This window comes from Ceratosolen solmsi, unplaced genomic scaffold (assembly GCF_000503995.2).
Source record: "Ceratosolen solmsi marchali unplaced genomic scaffold, CerSol_1.0 scaffold7, whole genome shotgun sequence".
NCBI lineage: Eukaryota > Metazoa > Arthropoda > Insecta > Hymenoptera > Agaonidae > Ceratosolen > Ceratosolen solmsi.
In genome coordinates this window covers 7,011,790-7,029,820 of record NW_011948413.1, presented here as the reverse complement: position 1 = coordinate 7,029,820, position 18,031 = coordinate 7,011,790, and the positions used below count along the sequence as shown (strand labels likewise).

The 18,031-nt window shown below is 32.8% G+C and overlaps 1 protein-coding gene across 1 annotated transcript in view; it reads right to left on the bottom strand.

The window, feature by feature from the left end:
• Positions 1-544: 544 nt before the first annotated feature.
• Positions 545-18,031, bottom strand: part of MESR6 (misexpression suppressor of ras 6) — a 705,795-nt gene continuing 688,308 nt past the window's right edge. The window contains exons 7-8 of the mRNA XM_011506116.1: positions 3,942-4,160; positions 545-745 (exon numbers count right to left, since the gene is read on the bottom strand). Of these exons, the coding sequence (XP_011504418.1) occupies positions 607-745; positions 3,942-4,160 (358 nt within the window). The 3' untranslated portion in view covers positions 545-606. The remainder of the gene's footprint in view (positions 746-3,941; positions 4,161-18,031) is intronic.

Genomic DNA, 18,031 nt, shown 5'->3' with positions numbered 1-18,031 from the left:
TATTTATTACTTATAATATCAGCATTAAAAATTACAGGTTACAAATTATTGAATATTATAAAAACAAAAAATATAAATTATTAATTACTTTACTAAAATAAATACGAAAGGTTATTCGTTTGTATTTATTCTCAAATGATGAATCTTATGCAACTATTTCGCTACAATTATTCGGTACAAATTTATCTTCAAATATGTTTTGCAACATCGAGTATCAAATCTATTTTTAAATTGATACAGACAATAAAGGAAGTAATGACTATTTCCAATTTGAATATCGACATAATTTAAACTGCATCCACTACCAAAGGGAAAGGCAAACTTATTCTTGAGCTCGATAAAATCTGAAAAATCTTCTGCTGCTTATATCTAAATGAAATCCTTAATAATAATAAATAAGATAAATTAAGCAAAATTCATGTTAATGAGTAATATTAAAAAACAAAAAAAAAAACAAAAAACAAAAAAAAAACAAGAAAAAAAAAAACAAAAAAAAAACAAAAAAAAAACCAAAAAAAAAAAAACAAACAAACAAAAACACGATCTTTCTCCAATACTTTCTAATTTAAAAATCGGAGAATATTATTGGAATGCTGCAGTAAATATTCACTGCAAGTCTTCTTCTTTCTCAAGATAAGCCAAACGCACATTAATCTTCGGTCCGATTCTCTGTCGTAATTCATCCAAAACGCCAACTTGTATTTGTTCTACATCTTCCGCAGGACAATATTCATCATCGCAGGATCTATGAAATAAACACAAAACGGAGAAATTAAAATGGATAGGAAATATAACCAATTACTAGGCAGTACGCAACAATCAATTATGCTTTGCGTGATTCCTCCCGCTGTCTAATAGTCTATTATACAATTATTGCTGGTAGTAAATTTCTTTCGACTAATTGTTTCTACATTAAAGAAAACAAAAAGAAAACAAAAAAAAAAAAAAAAAAGCAAAAACAAAAACAAAAAAAACCAAAAAGGAAAAAAAAAAGAAGAAGAGGAAGAAGAGAGAAACAATCGCTTCTCCTCATTTGCCGTGTACTCGCGACGACGACATTCGACGCGCAGCAATGCTTCGTTTCATCCCGGAAGTGGGAGTAAGAGGCAGGGGGAGGGGGGAGGGGGTTCGGCACGCTAGTGGTCGTAACCCCGGATGAAAAGTAAAAAGACGTAGAGGGGAGAATAGGGCGCGTAAGAGGCGATTGGAGGGGATGCAGCTTACAGGGGCTAGGGGGTGGGAGGAAAAAGAAGCTGAAGTGGGAGGAGGAGCAGGAGGTAGTGACGAAGGTGGTCGGTGGAGGAGAAGGTGAGGGGGAGAAGGTGTGGGGGATGGTTTTGGTGGTACGAGAGAGGAGTGGGGTGAAAGAGATATTAAAAGACGGGGAATAGTTTGCGTTATGTGAGCAAAGTGGGGTGAATCGATCTTTTTTCTTCCACGTCCCAACCCCTCCCCCACCACGCACGTCGCGATTTCACCGCTATGTACAGGACATAATAACCGAGTGTCACACACCGAGGCTTCGACGGTCTTGACGGTAGGTGGCGCCACGCTGCTTATTCGACAAAGATACTTAGCCACTCTAATTCCTTCTCGTATTACGAAACAATATTGTTTACCCACTTAACAATTCAACATCGTTGAAGTTGCAACACTGTTCGCATTTTGGATAATAATGCAACTAATGCTTAAATCACAATGATACAGTAAAGTACGAGAATTTTACAAATAAATACTGTTCAAATATTAGGAAAAATTGTTTAGCATCGAAATACTTTCGTATCCCGAATGTCAAATATATTTTCTTATTATTCTATATTGAAATGTTAATTGTTGAGATTTTTCATACGCGTACAAAAAGATATGATTTCCGAATGCAATAGTACATTATATCTATTAATTATCATTCGCGAATATTCACGCGGGAACGCGTACACACACACGCGCGCGCGCTCATACATCATACAGAGAGGATTAATCAGGTTTTTACTCAACTTAAAGTTCTGATAATAGAAGCAAATGTAAAATTAATATTAATATTCTTCATCCTTTTAAAATGTTCCCTTCAATAAAGAAATATTTCATAGGACTTGATAATGCATAATTTTTTCATTCGTCATTCGTTAATGATTATTCATGAAGTAACCGTTACGATAATTTTATCTGCTAATAATTACATTTTTCATATTTTGCAATTAATTCACTGTATACAATTATGGACAAAATGTCAAATATATATTTTCAAATATTTTATCTTCATGTATAAAATCATGTTACTTCCATTAATCGTTTGCTGTATCAGTATTACAATTCTTTAAAATAAACGTTTTACAAGCACTTTAATTTGATGACAATGTATATTATATATAAAATTTCCAAAATATATATGTATATCCTTGAGCAACGATCATCTACATAAATTTATAGTATTATTAAAGTATTGTTGAGAGTGTAGTTAATGCCATGTATTTCTTTGAAATTACAGCTGTAGGATGATTTTATACACGATTGCGTAAAAAAATTACGGTAAAACAATTGTATAATAAATATTGAATGTGTCAGGATAATGTCGTGTTATTCGATTGGTAGCGACATCTTACGGCAAAACGTGGAATCATCGATTAAAATTTTGCTCACCCCTGGTGTAATATTTGCCCCTCATTTTGGTTTAGAAGGTGGGACTTCTCAGTGTCCCAACTGACGCCCTTTTTTATAAAACCAACGCCCATTTCGGCCCACCCTAGGGTAGGGCCCCCACCTCTTTTTTTCTCCTTTAACCGTACTAATTCTCTTGTGCCATCTACAGCTTCGAGAGGAACACTTGAAAAACAGCTCGCATTAATATTATAACTGATTCATACAGATGGCAATATAGAAACATTAACATTTAATAATTTATTCGATTCTATATATACATCAATTTAATATATCAAAATTATTTTCCAACATTCAATTTATTTTATTTTATTTTATTTTATTTTTTTTTATATTGATTTACTAATTGACTTTTTGTTGCAATAAAAAATCGTCCCACTATATTCATATTTATTATAAACATAATTTAAAACTATCTCGTGAATAAATTGTCTAACTGCAATCAGGATATATGAAGAAGAATTTGTAAATAATTTCCACACCCACCCTCCTCCCACATTTTCGCCAATCAACGTAATATAATATTACCAAATTTTTCATTTAAACTTAAATCTTTTTACGTGTAGAATATTTTTAAGCGCGCTGTATTTTATTTTCAATATTATTGGTAATACAAATACATTTAGTATTAAAATCCTCTTGTAATTATAAGCGTCTATATAAGGGGTAAAAATAATTATCAATATGTAACAGATTTTTTTTACAAAAATTTCCATCGACAATATTGTTAAGTTATGAAATCGATGCATTCATTTAAAATATCAAAAATATAAGTTTTAACTTTAATTTACTCGTTTTATGAAATTATAAATAGAATTTAGGCATACATTTCGTATAAAAATATGTGCTGAAATTAGTGATCGTGTATTAAAATCGGAATTAATATTAACTAAAAATTATTATACAGGATATCAATATAAATATTGATATAATATATAAGTATGGTGTCCTTTCGCATAAAACATTTCTCACTGCAAGGAAATTAAAATCATAATGAGCTAACATTTATCTATATCAATTTTATCTTATAAGGGACTGTTTTGTTTGTTTTTTTTTTTTCATTAATGCTACTTGCTCCACAAAGTCCTTAATTATTGTTTTATTCTAAATTGCATATATTATAAAATATCACCAATTGGACAATGGTTACGGGACTTTGTTAAATTGACTTTAAATTTTCTTCTCAAGAGGAGGAAGGTATTTGACCTTCGAGCCAAGATAGAACAATCAAGATATTTGAAATAATTTATCCGCCCAAGTGGCGCGACCTTGAATCTTTGTCATACCTAGCGACAGTGACGATCGTGGGGATGGCTGGCAGAGCATTGAGGAAGGACTTGAAGGTTCCTTCGATCAGACGATCGAGATCGGCTTTATTGGTCAAGTGATGTGGGAGCTCGGTGTCGTCGATCGTACATCCCGCATCGTGAATCTGCATCCAATCGATCTCGAAATCCTTATAGACTCTGCGTATCTCATTGTAGATCTGGAGTACGGCGTCGTATCTGCAAGCATATGGTATCGTGAGAAGAAGCGCGGGAGGGTAAAGGACTCATTGGGCGCGAATTTAGGGATAACGTGAAGTGGGCGTGATAGTCGTAATTAAACGAGCCTCGTCGACGACGCAGATAAAGTAGGAAGATTGAAAGGACTCGTCGGGAGTTGCGGCGATGTTTAATTGGGTGTTAGGAATTGGAAGGGTGGCAATCGTAAGCCACAGCTGAGCCACAAAGATGCCGAGTCGAAGAGCAGTCACGTACGCACGGGGCCGTTTGAAATACCAATGACCAGTTGGGATAAACTGGACGTGCCTGCGGATTAATTGTGGTAACGCTCGGTTCTCGGCCCTGTGTACACACAAACCTACACCATCGTGTCTCCGCAGTCGCATCATAATATGCGAGCGAATACATCGAGGTGGCGGATTACCCGTTCATTGTATGCTGTCGGGAATAACCACATTAATCATTTTTGCCTAACAAAGAATTTTAATTCGGCTTTTGAATTTAATGGGCAGTTGAACCGACGGCGCAGCTATTCCCGCGTAGCTGTATATTGTCATTTGCTATGAAATTTTTTTTAATCATTGATTCCCGAATGTTGGCAATAATTGGTAGCATTTGCTTTACCACTCCATAAAACTTTGATGTGCATATTTACTTTATATAAGTAAAATTTACTATTACTTATAGTCATTTAGACGCTTAGACGGTTTTTTTTTTTTTTTTTTTTTTTTTTTTTTTTTTTATATACAATATATAAACTCGTACTGTATTCTTTGTCATGTTTCTTCTAATGTTGTGATGCACCGATGATACATCATTATCCGAATGATTTTTTAGATGGTCCAATGGATTTGTAATTTTCAAGTTGCTTACATTTCAATAAAAAATTTCTCTTTCAGATAAAATTAATTGCTCTAATATTTCAAAAACTGTTGATCCTATTTTTCTTTAGGCATGCTATTCCAAATGAATTTAACGAGCAATACACCATTTGTCTCTATTATTAAATAATTTAGGAATTATATTTCTAATTACCGTGTATTCAAATAATTAATTAGTGCGCGCGGGGGCGTATTTTACGAAACAGTACAAAAATAAACATTGATACAATGAATGAATGAGCTCATATTTCACTAATGTCCCTCGATATTACGTACTCCAATTATATTAGCTGAATTGCATAGTTAAATAATGTTGTTAATTTATTGTGAATTTCAATAATTCAATAAAAAATATTTTGTTCTCTTAAACCTTAAGACTAAGGTATATAATTTGTAAGTACGAACCAGCTATTGTTTGCAAGATATCGGCATCGATAGCAAGATAACGACGTGCTTTTCCCAGAGTTGTTATCTTTAAAATCTTTAAAATAAGAGTATTATTAGCAGCATTAAATTTGTCGTGCCAGAATTGTATTGCTGTTTTGTTGAAAAAGTGGTACAACTTTAGTAAAGAATCCCTACTCTCTGTCATAACTTTTCACATTGTCCCCTTTGTAAATTCATACATCCCAAAGATAATATAATTCTATAGACGCATAATGACAATCGCGCGATAATAAAAAATACTTTATATTTTCGAGGTACAAAAAGTTTCTCGTTATACTAGTTGCCGTCCATTATACAAAACCCACGTAGTTTATAAAGCATAGTTCCTTTAAAGCGAAATTCCTCTTTGTTCCTCGAAACCTGCTTCGTACTTCCGCCGACGTAGAAAAAAAAAACGTCCAAGGTGATTCGAACTTAATGACGAACGTATGATTTTGCTCGCGCAGTTTGGCGATACCGGCACGCGATAAATATCCAAGCGAAATGCATAAAGAAGCGCGCGTCTTTGGCCAGGTGAGAATACCAAGTGCCGGCGAGAATAAGACGCGCCTCCTATTACAAAAATGAACCCGCTAACGCGTTAAATGTTATGAGACGCCTCATCGTTTTCCTCATCTCAATATTAATTAATCAAATTCTCTCACGGTATGCACCTGTCCCAGCCGAACTCGCGCGTCCTCTCCTCTCGCAGCCGCCGATTCTGGCCCGAGATACTCCACTACCAGCTCTCCGGGTGTAGCAGTTGCGAAACTAATTACACACGTCAAAGCGGCAACGATATGCCCCAGCCGCGAGAAAAAAGACTATCGATTTTTACTTTCCTTTTTTCCGTATATATAAGAGCTACGGCGCAACGTGCGTGCGAGGCCATCGGTTAACTCCAGCACGCAATTCGCTTGCCCTCTTGCATTGCGCACATCCGCACAAGCATTATTACAATTATGGATATTCTCGCGACATTGCTACTTTCGATTTTCAACTTCGATTTGCTCCTTTGATTACAATTTTCATGAATTTAATGAATCTTAAGCCCACGACTGTCCTATTACATACGATATTTTAATATTTAATACACCATTAGTTTATTTTTGAAGCCACTTATCAGGCAAATAAAAAATTCAGAGATAGCCGAAAGTTAAAGTTAATTAAAAACAGATTATACACATCGATATATTAGTTGATTGCTGTAAGGACTACATGATGGTTTGCTATCACGCTACTTGGAGATCTGCAATAGATCATTTATCCGTCGTTTGTCATATAGTTTGAAAAATTTTCACATACTCTCTCTCTCTCTCTCTCTCTCTCTCTCTCTCTCTCTCTGGATATCTTTCATATTGATAATTAACGAATTTCTTTTTAACCATTTATAAATTCCAAATGATTTTATAAATTGATTGCAAGGACATTATTTTGAAAAATATAGATTTCGTTTAATCATAAAATGACAAATTCAGAAATCATGATTTCATTCAACCAATATATCAAACAGAAATATCAATGACAAAAGAAATTTAACGATACCAATTGGTAACTTCATTAAATTCAAATATAGTAAGAACTACGAAAGATTTTCCAAATTTGTACGAAGATATTACAATTACCATTGCAGTTGCCCACATACGTAAGTTAATTTTAATATATTTTACTTATTTCAAAATATTGTTATCGAAAAACTAAAATATTTATGAAATAAAAAAATGTAATATGGCATTAATTTGTCATAACTTTAATCCTTTTGTAAGAACGTAAATTAAAAATCATAGAAAATCTTTAAGATTTTTTCAAATTATGCATTTGCTTTTTAAATATTATAATGTATATAGGATAATAAAATAATAAAGCTCCATAAGAATTTTTATAAAATTTAAGTTATGAGATTCGAATTCAATAGAAGATATAAAATTAAATTGTACATTTTTAATTTCCTTATATTTAAAAAAATAATACGTATATTGACTTTGTGTACTCGTTATCAATGAAATCTATATATGTAATAAAAAATCGATACTAAAAGAGCAAGTAATGCATAAATTTACTCTTGGTAATTGATATAAAAGAAGAGAATAAAAGATAAAAAAAAAAACAAAAAAAAAAGACCAGGGATACTATGTAAGCACTGTACTTTATTTTTTTTTTTTTTGTGAATGTTAAAACAGTATTATTCTTGACGTACTGAATGTAAAATATAAAAATTACGTTGGTCGATAGAATTTTAACAACAACCATTTCTAAATTATACATAAATATTATGATTAAATTCACTTATAAGCTCTAAGGTTTGTTAAATTTTTTTTTTTATTTATCGTTTGCAAAGTAATTAACAAGGAATACCACATTTTATGTATAAAATACCGCATAAATGAATATGACATTTCTACCTACACATTTTTCTTTTTTATGCATTTCACTGAATACAAGGTAGCATAGTTTTTATAATTCTTTAAAATAGAAATTCTGAGAATTAATATAATTATGTGCACCGGAGTGTAAGAATACTTATGTAAGAGTTATTATTATTCACTTTGAAAGGGCAATATTTTAAAAAATATAACGAGGACACGAGTAAGAAGAAAGAAAACGTTAAGGTGTGTGTGTTTAATAATTATGCAAGAGAATTATGATTAAAAAAAAAAGGGGGGGGGGTAAGGAAGAATAAAAATCGAGTAGTTGGAATGGTTTTACCAAGGCAACACATTTTCAAAGCCTATAATCATGTCACTTTGTTTATGAATCGCGTGCGCGAGATTCAATCATCAATTGAATTACCATCTGTACCAACTTATAGCATTATTACCGACATTAGTGGAGTGACGACGACGGCTGCCGAGAGATACTTGCACCCCTCGTTCTACTTTCACTACCTCCTCATCACCCTTTCTCCCATTTTTTCCTCTTCGTAGTCTCTACTACTAAGCTTTCATCTCCGTCAAGTTATTTCATTTCTTCTTCCCGACTCCTATTTTCCTTTTGTTTCGTTGGTTTTATCTCCGTCTCGACTGGTATTTCCGAGCTTTTATCTGTTACCACGACTGTCTCAAGTGAATTACTCGTTGATATAATGAACAAGTTTGTTAAATTTTATATAAGTAGTGGTGCAATTTACTGTTCTCCGATGGCATTTTAAACTTAAATGCAATATTATCGCCTGCAAATGCAAATGAACCTCCAAATTTCTTTAATATAATTAGTCAATATAATACAGTTTTACGTAATTATACGTAAGATTATGTCTTCGATAGTAGATTTTTAATAAATTGATGTATTTTATTTTCTGCAATATATATTAATGCAAATCAATATACATGCATTACCTTGTAACGTTGTACAATATTTCGAAAGAAATTAAATATTCAATATAAAATATGTAAAATTGAAAGAAATTTACAATATCCATAATAATAACAATATGTAAAATACCTTAAATTATATTTATTATAATTTTATCTAATAGTGTAATCCACATTAAATACTTACATCGATATAAATAATAGATTATATGCAATTATATATTCTTTGGCTTTAATATGAGTATATTATTCATAAAACATGTAATTAATTACTGGCTCGTATTATAATTATATATTCATATTCAAAAGCATATTGTATCAGCATAAATGTTAAAGAATATAATTAGTCTTTTGCGAGCAACCATTATAATTCTAAATCCAATTTGTTATTATTTTTTTTTTGTTTTAAATAAATAAAATTCAATAAAAGAATAATTGTATATTATAATTAGATGTTATGGAGATAAAACGTCTAACTGAAAACGTCCTAATAAAATACAAAGATTGAATGAATGAACAAATAAGAGAGAGACATGTAAAACGTACGTATATAATAACATAAAGTATGTGTGAGTTTTTATACACATATACGCACATCTATATAGAGAAAGAGAGAGAGAGAGAGAGAGAGAGAGAGAGAGTGGAGGGAGAGGTTGTGCCCTACACAATGGTAGAGTAACATGAAGTAAGAGAATAAGAAAAAATGAAGCAAAAAACAACAGTTTCATTGGTGGGGGGCCCTCATTACAAGGGGTGGCTTTGCTATATTTGTCGTTAAGGGGGTTATACGCAAATGGCGTCCCAAGTATAGAAGAAAGAACAAAAAAAAAATGGCCCGATGCATAGGTGTAAGAATAACGTTCTCCTACATTGAATGTACTCACACAAGCACGCATACCGTAGAAACACAGCCGCGAGGTGTGTTGCGACGGGACATTGGCGGGAGGGGGGTGACGGGAATGATGTTACGGGAAGGAGCCCGCAGTATAGATGTAACGTAATCAGATGATCAATTATTAAAGGAGAGGCAAAAAACAAGGAGGGTTGACATCCAACTGACGAGACTTGGCGCTTCTATCGTACGTCAAGATCTATACTGGAGGGTCATATTGGCTCGTCCTGTAAACTTTTTACATGCGCTCTCTTCCTCTCTTCTTTTCTCTTCCGTGCTATCTTCGGCGGGGGATCTACACGTCAACAGTGAGCGTCTTCCGCGATAGTACGAAGGCTCAAGGACATGATCGATTAATGAGACGCTCCCGACAGCTCATGCGTATGTAAATACATAATGAGGAAGCAATGGACGCAGGATATTGTCTCTTAATTACACTAATTACAAGTTACTTAATTCATCCGGCCGAGTGCTCACCGGCAAAGAGCTGAAAACCTCCGCGCATACGCGCGATTACAAGAAGCAGCCAACGAGGATCGGCGCTATCCATGTAAATACGGCGTCCCATCCTTGGCTTTTTTCTCCTCGTTTCGAGCCTGCTCCCCCCCCCCCCCCCCCCATCCCGCTCGCTCTTTCTCTTTGTCCCTCTGCTGTTTCTTTTCAACCCAATAGTCCGCACTTCCGAGTGCTTTATCTGCGCGCGTCGAGAAATCTGATGGAGAGATGCAAAAACACTCGTGAAGTAATTCAGTCTTCCTTCCTTTTCTTCATCTTAACCGCAGTCTTTGTATATATGATTTTTTGCTCGTCTAATGATCAAAAAGAATTTTTTACGTATTTAATTATCCCCCCCTCCCCTCCCCTCCCCTTCCTTTAAGCAATTGAGAAGTATGCATGAAGAATGTAATGAGGTCACGTGGGAGTTGCTCGCATCAAATAAAACTCATATGCCTAAATAGAGAAATAAATTTATTATTTTACAATGTTTAGTGTGAGAACAGCTTTCGAAAGGGTAGATAGAAATTTATAAAAATATATTGATTCGTTCAGGCAAATTATTACATTTTAGCAAATTGTCAAGTAAAATTAATTCACACGATGAGAGATAGTGATTTTTTTTTTATAAATAAGACACGATTGTATGGCAGATATTTATAAATTTATATAGAAAACTTGACGTTAAAAGAAATGTGAAACAATTCATTATAATAAAATGGTACATTGATTGATAAAAGAATCCTAATTAATTAATGTATTTATTTTAATTATCTTTTGGATAGAAGATATAAACATTATACAATAGATTATAATAAAATGATGCCTTAATTTTATTGGCGAAACAAATCAATTGATTAATTTATCGATTTTTATTAATCAATATATATATATATATATATATAAATTTATAAATTTTATAAATTATATATAAATTATATATATATATATATATATAAATATATATAATATATATAATATAAATATGTATATATAGCCGTTATAAAATAATAATTTTATAAATTTCGGAATACAAATTGAAATTTTTTTTTTTTAAATCATATTAAAATTAATCGACTGCTTATTTATCTTTAATCGTCATTACTATTATTATCATGAAAATAGAAAGAATATTTATTTTTAAGGACGATAAATGGCACCTTGCAAATGCTTATTTTTATATTACACATGCTCGTATGCTGCAAGTTATAATTGTTAGATGTGGTGAGTTTATTATTTTTAACGGAAATCCGGGAATAAAAAGCGTAATTTTGACGCTCTCTCGTCGCGAAAGCAAGCGACATCAACGACATTTCGACTTATTCACACGCCCTTTTCCAGTAAGAACTTGGTAGGCAATTTTTTTCCCGACATTTGCATATCATGCACGATGCAAAACCATCGCAAGATGCGCTGAAGTTGAAAGAGCCGGTAATGTGATCGTCCTTTGTTTCGCAGTTTGAATAATGCTTGGATAGTATGGGATTTCAAAAGAGGGAACCCAAAGGTAAAACTACATCACGGATTGACGACGATACGCGTATATTGTTAGATGGCGAAGTCTGGACAATGTTTCACTCTTTCTTTCACTCGCTCAGTCGCAGCGTGAATTTTTTGTCATCCTCGTTTTTATTATGAATCGTAGCTATTGATGGCTAGATAAATAAAATGGGATGAAATTCAGAAAGAATGATTATTGGCCGTGTACGTAACGCCCGCAAGACAAATGCTTCAACCGAATTCGTATAAGTAGATGCGCATGGACGAGTCCACGTGCGCACTCGCATAGCTCGAGTCACGCGCGCAAAGAGTATATTTGTTTTTCTACTCCTTCGAGCGCATTATGATTAGAGCACGAAAAGAGAGAGAAAATAAAATCATAATAGCCGTTATCGAAATTGTGAGTAAACACCACTTTGGCACCCGAACCTAGTTACAACAGAAGGCTTATACCAGGTGCGAGCTTTCGAAGATTGTTGGTATAATGCGTGGGGATCGTTAGGACGATCATTTTCAAATTAGTGCTCGGCATGTTATGCAGCTAAGTAGGCACGTGTTTGAGTGTAGGGTCGGTCACTAAGAAGACCATGTTAATGTAACTGAAAATTAACGCAATTCTCATGTTTTGTCTATATAATTATTTACTCGCTTATTATAATTCTTTGGCTTTGTTCGAAATATTTTAAAATACTAAAATGCGCCACGTATTTGTTTGAGGCGAGTTGCCGAGGCGAAGGGAAATCTTAGTAAGCATTATTATAATATTCGACAGACTTTTATGATAATTTTGCGGGAATATTGCGCTTCTAGTCCCATTTAAACTGAATTTCAGTCAATTCACTCGTCTAAACATCAAGTTCTCATTTCTCGATATTTTTAGCCGTTCGCAATTAATTCATGCTTTTGAAAATTGCAAAACTTTGACAAGTATAGGAAGGGGCAAAAGTGACGGTGATTATATTTTTGAAAATATAAACGATAACATACTTTGTTAGTTTATAGTATTATCAATGTATTATAAAATTTATCGAATAATTTCTCATTAAGTCAAAAGGGAGTGAAGATTTACATTAGTAATAAATTACTTTTCCGAACTAAACCAAACAATAGAAAATTAACTTCTCAATGATTTTAATTAAATATGGCTAATTAAAAACTATTCATAGAATAAAAATGTATTTTAAGATAATCATATTTATTTAAGATAAATAAAATTTTCTTCGACAATATTATCTTTTTTTCTTCTTCTTCTTCTTCTTTTTTTTTTTTTTTTTTTTTTTTTTTTTTTTTTTTTTTTTTTTTTTTTAATAAATAGCGTGATTCTAGTAATCGAATTATCATTCATATAATTTTTCATGCGAAATAAATATAGTTTTAGGGATCTGAAATTAAATATATTTATTTAAAAATGATATTTATACTATAGTATCATTAATATAATACTATAATATCATTAACTTGAGATATGATGTTTTTGAGTGTGATTTTCATACACACGCGCACACACGCACACATCGCATTACATACTTATTAATTTATAAAAATATTACCATTTCCATGTTTCTAACATATTTGTTCAAGTTTTATGTAAGATTTAGGATTTTGTCTGTACATCATTAGCATCTTCAAAATAAATTAAATATAATACAATTTTATAATTTATCATAATGATAATTGTTTTTATACTATTTTTTATAATACGTTTTCATTTAATATTCTGCATTTATTAATTAAATAATATCCAATTTAATTTATCGTAATATTAGCACACAATAAAATAGCAATTTAACTTAATTTTTTTTACATCATTAAGTAGCTTAATATTATTTCAATAAACAAGAGACAAATGAAGAAATAAAATTCTCTCAATTAGTCCGCGAATAGTGCTCTATCGTTATCTTTTCATTTCTCTTTTCGAGTTTTCAATGATATCATTTCCTTTCTGGAGATCAACTCGACATGAGTTTTATAAAGATATACTAAGCAAAACATTCACTCTCATGATAAAATCCGCTGTATTTTAAGGTGCTTTCTAAGAAACGGGTCGGTCGACAGGCAATTATCGCTTTATTGTTATATAATTTGCTTATCTCGGGCATTTTCAATGTACAATAACCGAGAGAATGGAAAAAGATAAAAGCAAAGCAAACATAAAATCTAAAAAAAAATTCGATTCAGATTAACTGAAACAATGTATTTTCAAAATCCATTAAAATACGATGCCACATTAGCGTTTGCGAAATATCTCATTAACGATAATCGAATATTAAAGAGTATAAAAAACGCAGCAACAACCACGTATTTTGATACGATACGACTTTATTGCAGCAATTTGTCATACACGCGAAACATACACACAGAACCGCACAAAAGCCGCTTCTTATAATGACTGTATCGATTATTGGATACAAAAAACCAATAGGGGAGACCCCATCCGATCGTTACCGTACACTCGAGTCTACCTGTCTTCTAAAGTTGCCACGTGGCTTCCAATAAGAATATGACATTAGTCGCGCCTATACGTATAAATCGCAGGTCAAAAAGGAAAATGATACAGACAGACGGACAGAGATATAGTGGGAGAGAGAGAGAGAGAGAGATAGATAGATAGATAGATATAGATAGATAGAGATAGATAGATAGAGATAGATAGATAGAGATAGATAGATAGAGATAGATAGATAGAGATAGATAGATAGAGATAGATAGATAGAGATAGATAGATAGAGATAGATAGATAGAGATAGATAGATAGAGATAGATAGATAGAGATAGATAGATAGAGAGAGAGAAAGATAGATAGATAGAGAGAGAGAGAGAGGGAGAGAGACAGAGACAGACAGAATTTGACAGGTGCCCGAGCAAGGCAGGTATAACGGAGGGGTGAACGGAGGGCTAATCAATAGATATTCATCCCTTGTGACTGTCGATCATTGACGCATTCGGCTTTAGGCGCGAATATCGACATGCTGCAGGTTGCTTTGTGTCGAGTTCCTAACTACTACTATGTGGTGTTGTTCAATTCTCGTGTCTCACTTTAAGTTAATGATTCATCTGCGTTTGCGCCCACGGCCATCGACTCTTTTCTTTTTTTCCTCAATTGCTTCTCGAGCCGAGCTCACTGATCATTAATCTGAGCCCGTCGATAATAACGAGCCAGATTCTCCCCTTCTTTATAGGGTGTGGATATATTGCGTATCGTCATTGCTTTTGCAACGTGATACAGTTAATACCCAAAATAGTGTTAAGAACTTTTTTGGTAACGGAGCTAATGATTTTACAATGAAATCAGAGCTTCATTGTCAACTATATTGAATTACCTTAATCGTAAGATCATTAATTTTACATAAAAAAATCTCACCTTTACAATATATCCATGACATAATCTTATATTTTAGGGCTATGATTTTATAAATAATTCTTAACTCCTAGAACAATGCCTATTGTCTCATATTAAGTTAAAAAATTAATTTTTCAAGCTTCTTAATCAATCAATAATTTCATTACAACGGATATTAAAAAAAAAGAAGAAAAAAATGTTATTGTTTGATTAATTTATACGTGTATAAGATAATGTATAAATGTATTTCAACATATTTATATTAGTATTCGCGTTAAATACAATTAAGAATCCTTTTATTTTGAGATAATCTGATTTTTTTAAAAAAAAATAATAAATATGAGTTTTTTTTATTTATTAATTTAGAATTAAAACAATATATTGTATTCTTCTCTGAAATTCTAAAAAATTATTCAAATAAAATACATTATAAACCAAAAAAGCTAATAAACATACGATACTTACTCTATATTTAGATATTTCGCCTACGTTGTCAGTTGTAGGAAAATGTTTATCGAGAAAACTAAAATGGACGTTTAATTATTACTTAAAAAGTTCATTTTTTCCATCGCTTCATTTTTTTTTCTGTCTAAAACAACATTCGCGAATAATGAAACATCTAAGCATAAGTTCATCGAATGTACGTGTAGTCCAACTGTGAGAATGTCACCTGGTCTATGGTAAATAGAAGAGGAGAAAGATTTGGGTAAAGTTTAAGAAGAGAAAAAAGAAGAAAAAGAAATGACGTCAGTCTCAACGTGCCTACGAAAACGGAAGTCTAATTTAAACGGGTTCACGCTGCTGTATTCAATAGTGATTCTTCCTCATTCGGTCTCTCTCTCTCTCTCTCTCTCTCTCTCTTTCACGCATTCTCTTGCTTTTTTTCTCCCCTCTCTTTCCTAACTTTATCATATGTGCACTAAGCATGGGATTCGGTACGGATAAATGGCAATTAAATAAATAAAAGGGGTGTCATACACATAAACTATCTGCAGTGAGGAATAAGTATGGGTGAGCGCGATATGGGACGACGAAAATCGAATCTGAATATCAAGTAAAAAGAATGAGATTTTTGTGAATTACGTCACATAAAGGTCGTGAATAAAGGTAATGAAAGAGAGCCAGGAAGAGAGAGAGATAGAGAGAGAGAGAGAGAGAGAGAGAGAGAGAGTGAAAGAAGGAGAGAAAGGAAGAAAAAAGAGAAAGAAAACCAAGGAACTCACCGGGCGGGAAAGAGAAAAGAGAAGATGCTTGGTATACACAAGCATACATTAAAATACTATTCACCCCGTTAGAATTTCTAATGAAGTGTGTGAACTCTAACCCGTTCGCCTCGTCTAACCTAATTAAGTCCAAAAATACGCATGCAAATTTCTTGCACCGCGGGATATCTAGCTCTCTCTCTCTCTCTCTCTCTCTCTCTCTCTCTCATATATATATATATATATATATATATATATATATATATATATATATATATATATATATATATATATATATATATATATATATATATATATATATATATATATATATATATATATATATATATATATATCATTATCTCTGTTCAAATTTTATATTCTTTGTTACTTTCCTTATTTTACTTTCAGTTTTGTTACAATCTCTCTTATTATTAATAATTTTGCCACATTGTTCGACATACAAATGTCATTGATTTTATCGTAATTACAAATTGGAAACTTCGTGAATTAACATTTGATGAAATATCAGGGATACCAATAAAAATATGTAACAATAGATTAGTTTATTAGGATAAAATCTTTTTTTACTCATTAAACTTTGTAATTATTTCTGACTATTTAATACTTGGTAGAAAATGCAACATTAATAACTTTCGATGAAAAGATAAAGAGCGGCGTTTAAAGAAGTTCTCGAGACAGTCTTTTGTCTGCGGAAGTACCAACGATTACCTAGGATGCTTAAAAGTTGATAAGAAAGAGCAATAGATAGATTGAAAAAAGAAAGATTGAATGAAATTGAGTGCGGGAAAGAGGGAACTTGGGGTGAGGGAGAATGGGGGGGGGATCATAGAACGTAGCTAAAGACGTAATTAGCTGGCGGTTGCCGGATCTGCGAAATTACTCTGTGCGCGAGAGCTTGGAGGAATAAATTAATGCAATTATCCCAACAGCTTTTTACCTTCTTACAATTCCATATTTTTCATCTCCTTTTCCGATTATTATGTCTGCGGCGGCGACGGCGGCGGATAAAACTCGTCGCGTTAAATGTTTCGGTTATCCCCCCCGCTGCCAACATTCGGCGACTCCTCATTTAACTTCCGATCGCGACGAGCGACGAGTGATTGGCGCTTATTAACTAAAGGCGCGCGCGCGCGCTCGCGCAAGGGGCGAAAGGTTAGTAACCGGATTAGTTCAATTACAGAAATGTATTATATAGAAGAAGATGGAGCGTCGCGGGCTTCACTCCGTTGCGAGTATAACGAGTCGGCACTGCAGGTATCTTCAGGCGTCTTTTAATATGCAAAGTTGCTCGCTGCTCTCTGCCTCATACCCCGTTAATGAATTCCATTTCCTGTCTTCGTCTTTGAGGCGCAGGAGAATCGGCAAATGACAATTTATATCAAGCTCGACTATTCAGACAAACATTACTGATTATTTAAAATCATATTACCAAATAAAAACCTTTATTAAATTACAGCTTATTGAGGTGTATTAGCAAATCATACAAATGCTTATACATCATAAAGTTAGCATATTTCTCAGATTCTCTGTCATTATTGTAATTTATTTATTATCTTATTTGTGTGATTTTGCTTTAAACGAAACGATGACTGTATAATGATTTTCACGCCAATTAACCTAGCGATCTATCAATAAAGTCGACTTTTTAATAGAGAAAATTTTTATAATAAGTATTCATGTAGAATTCCTTACGTACATTTTAACATTTCTATTTAAAATTCCTATTGTCTGAGTATTTTGCGGAGATTTTAATATCGCACGAAAATACCGATGTACATCTCAATCACACGCATTTTATTA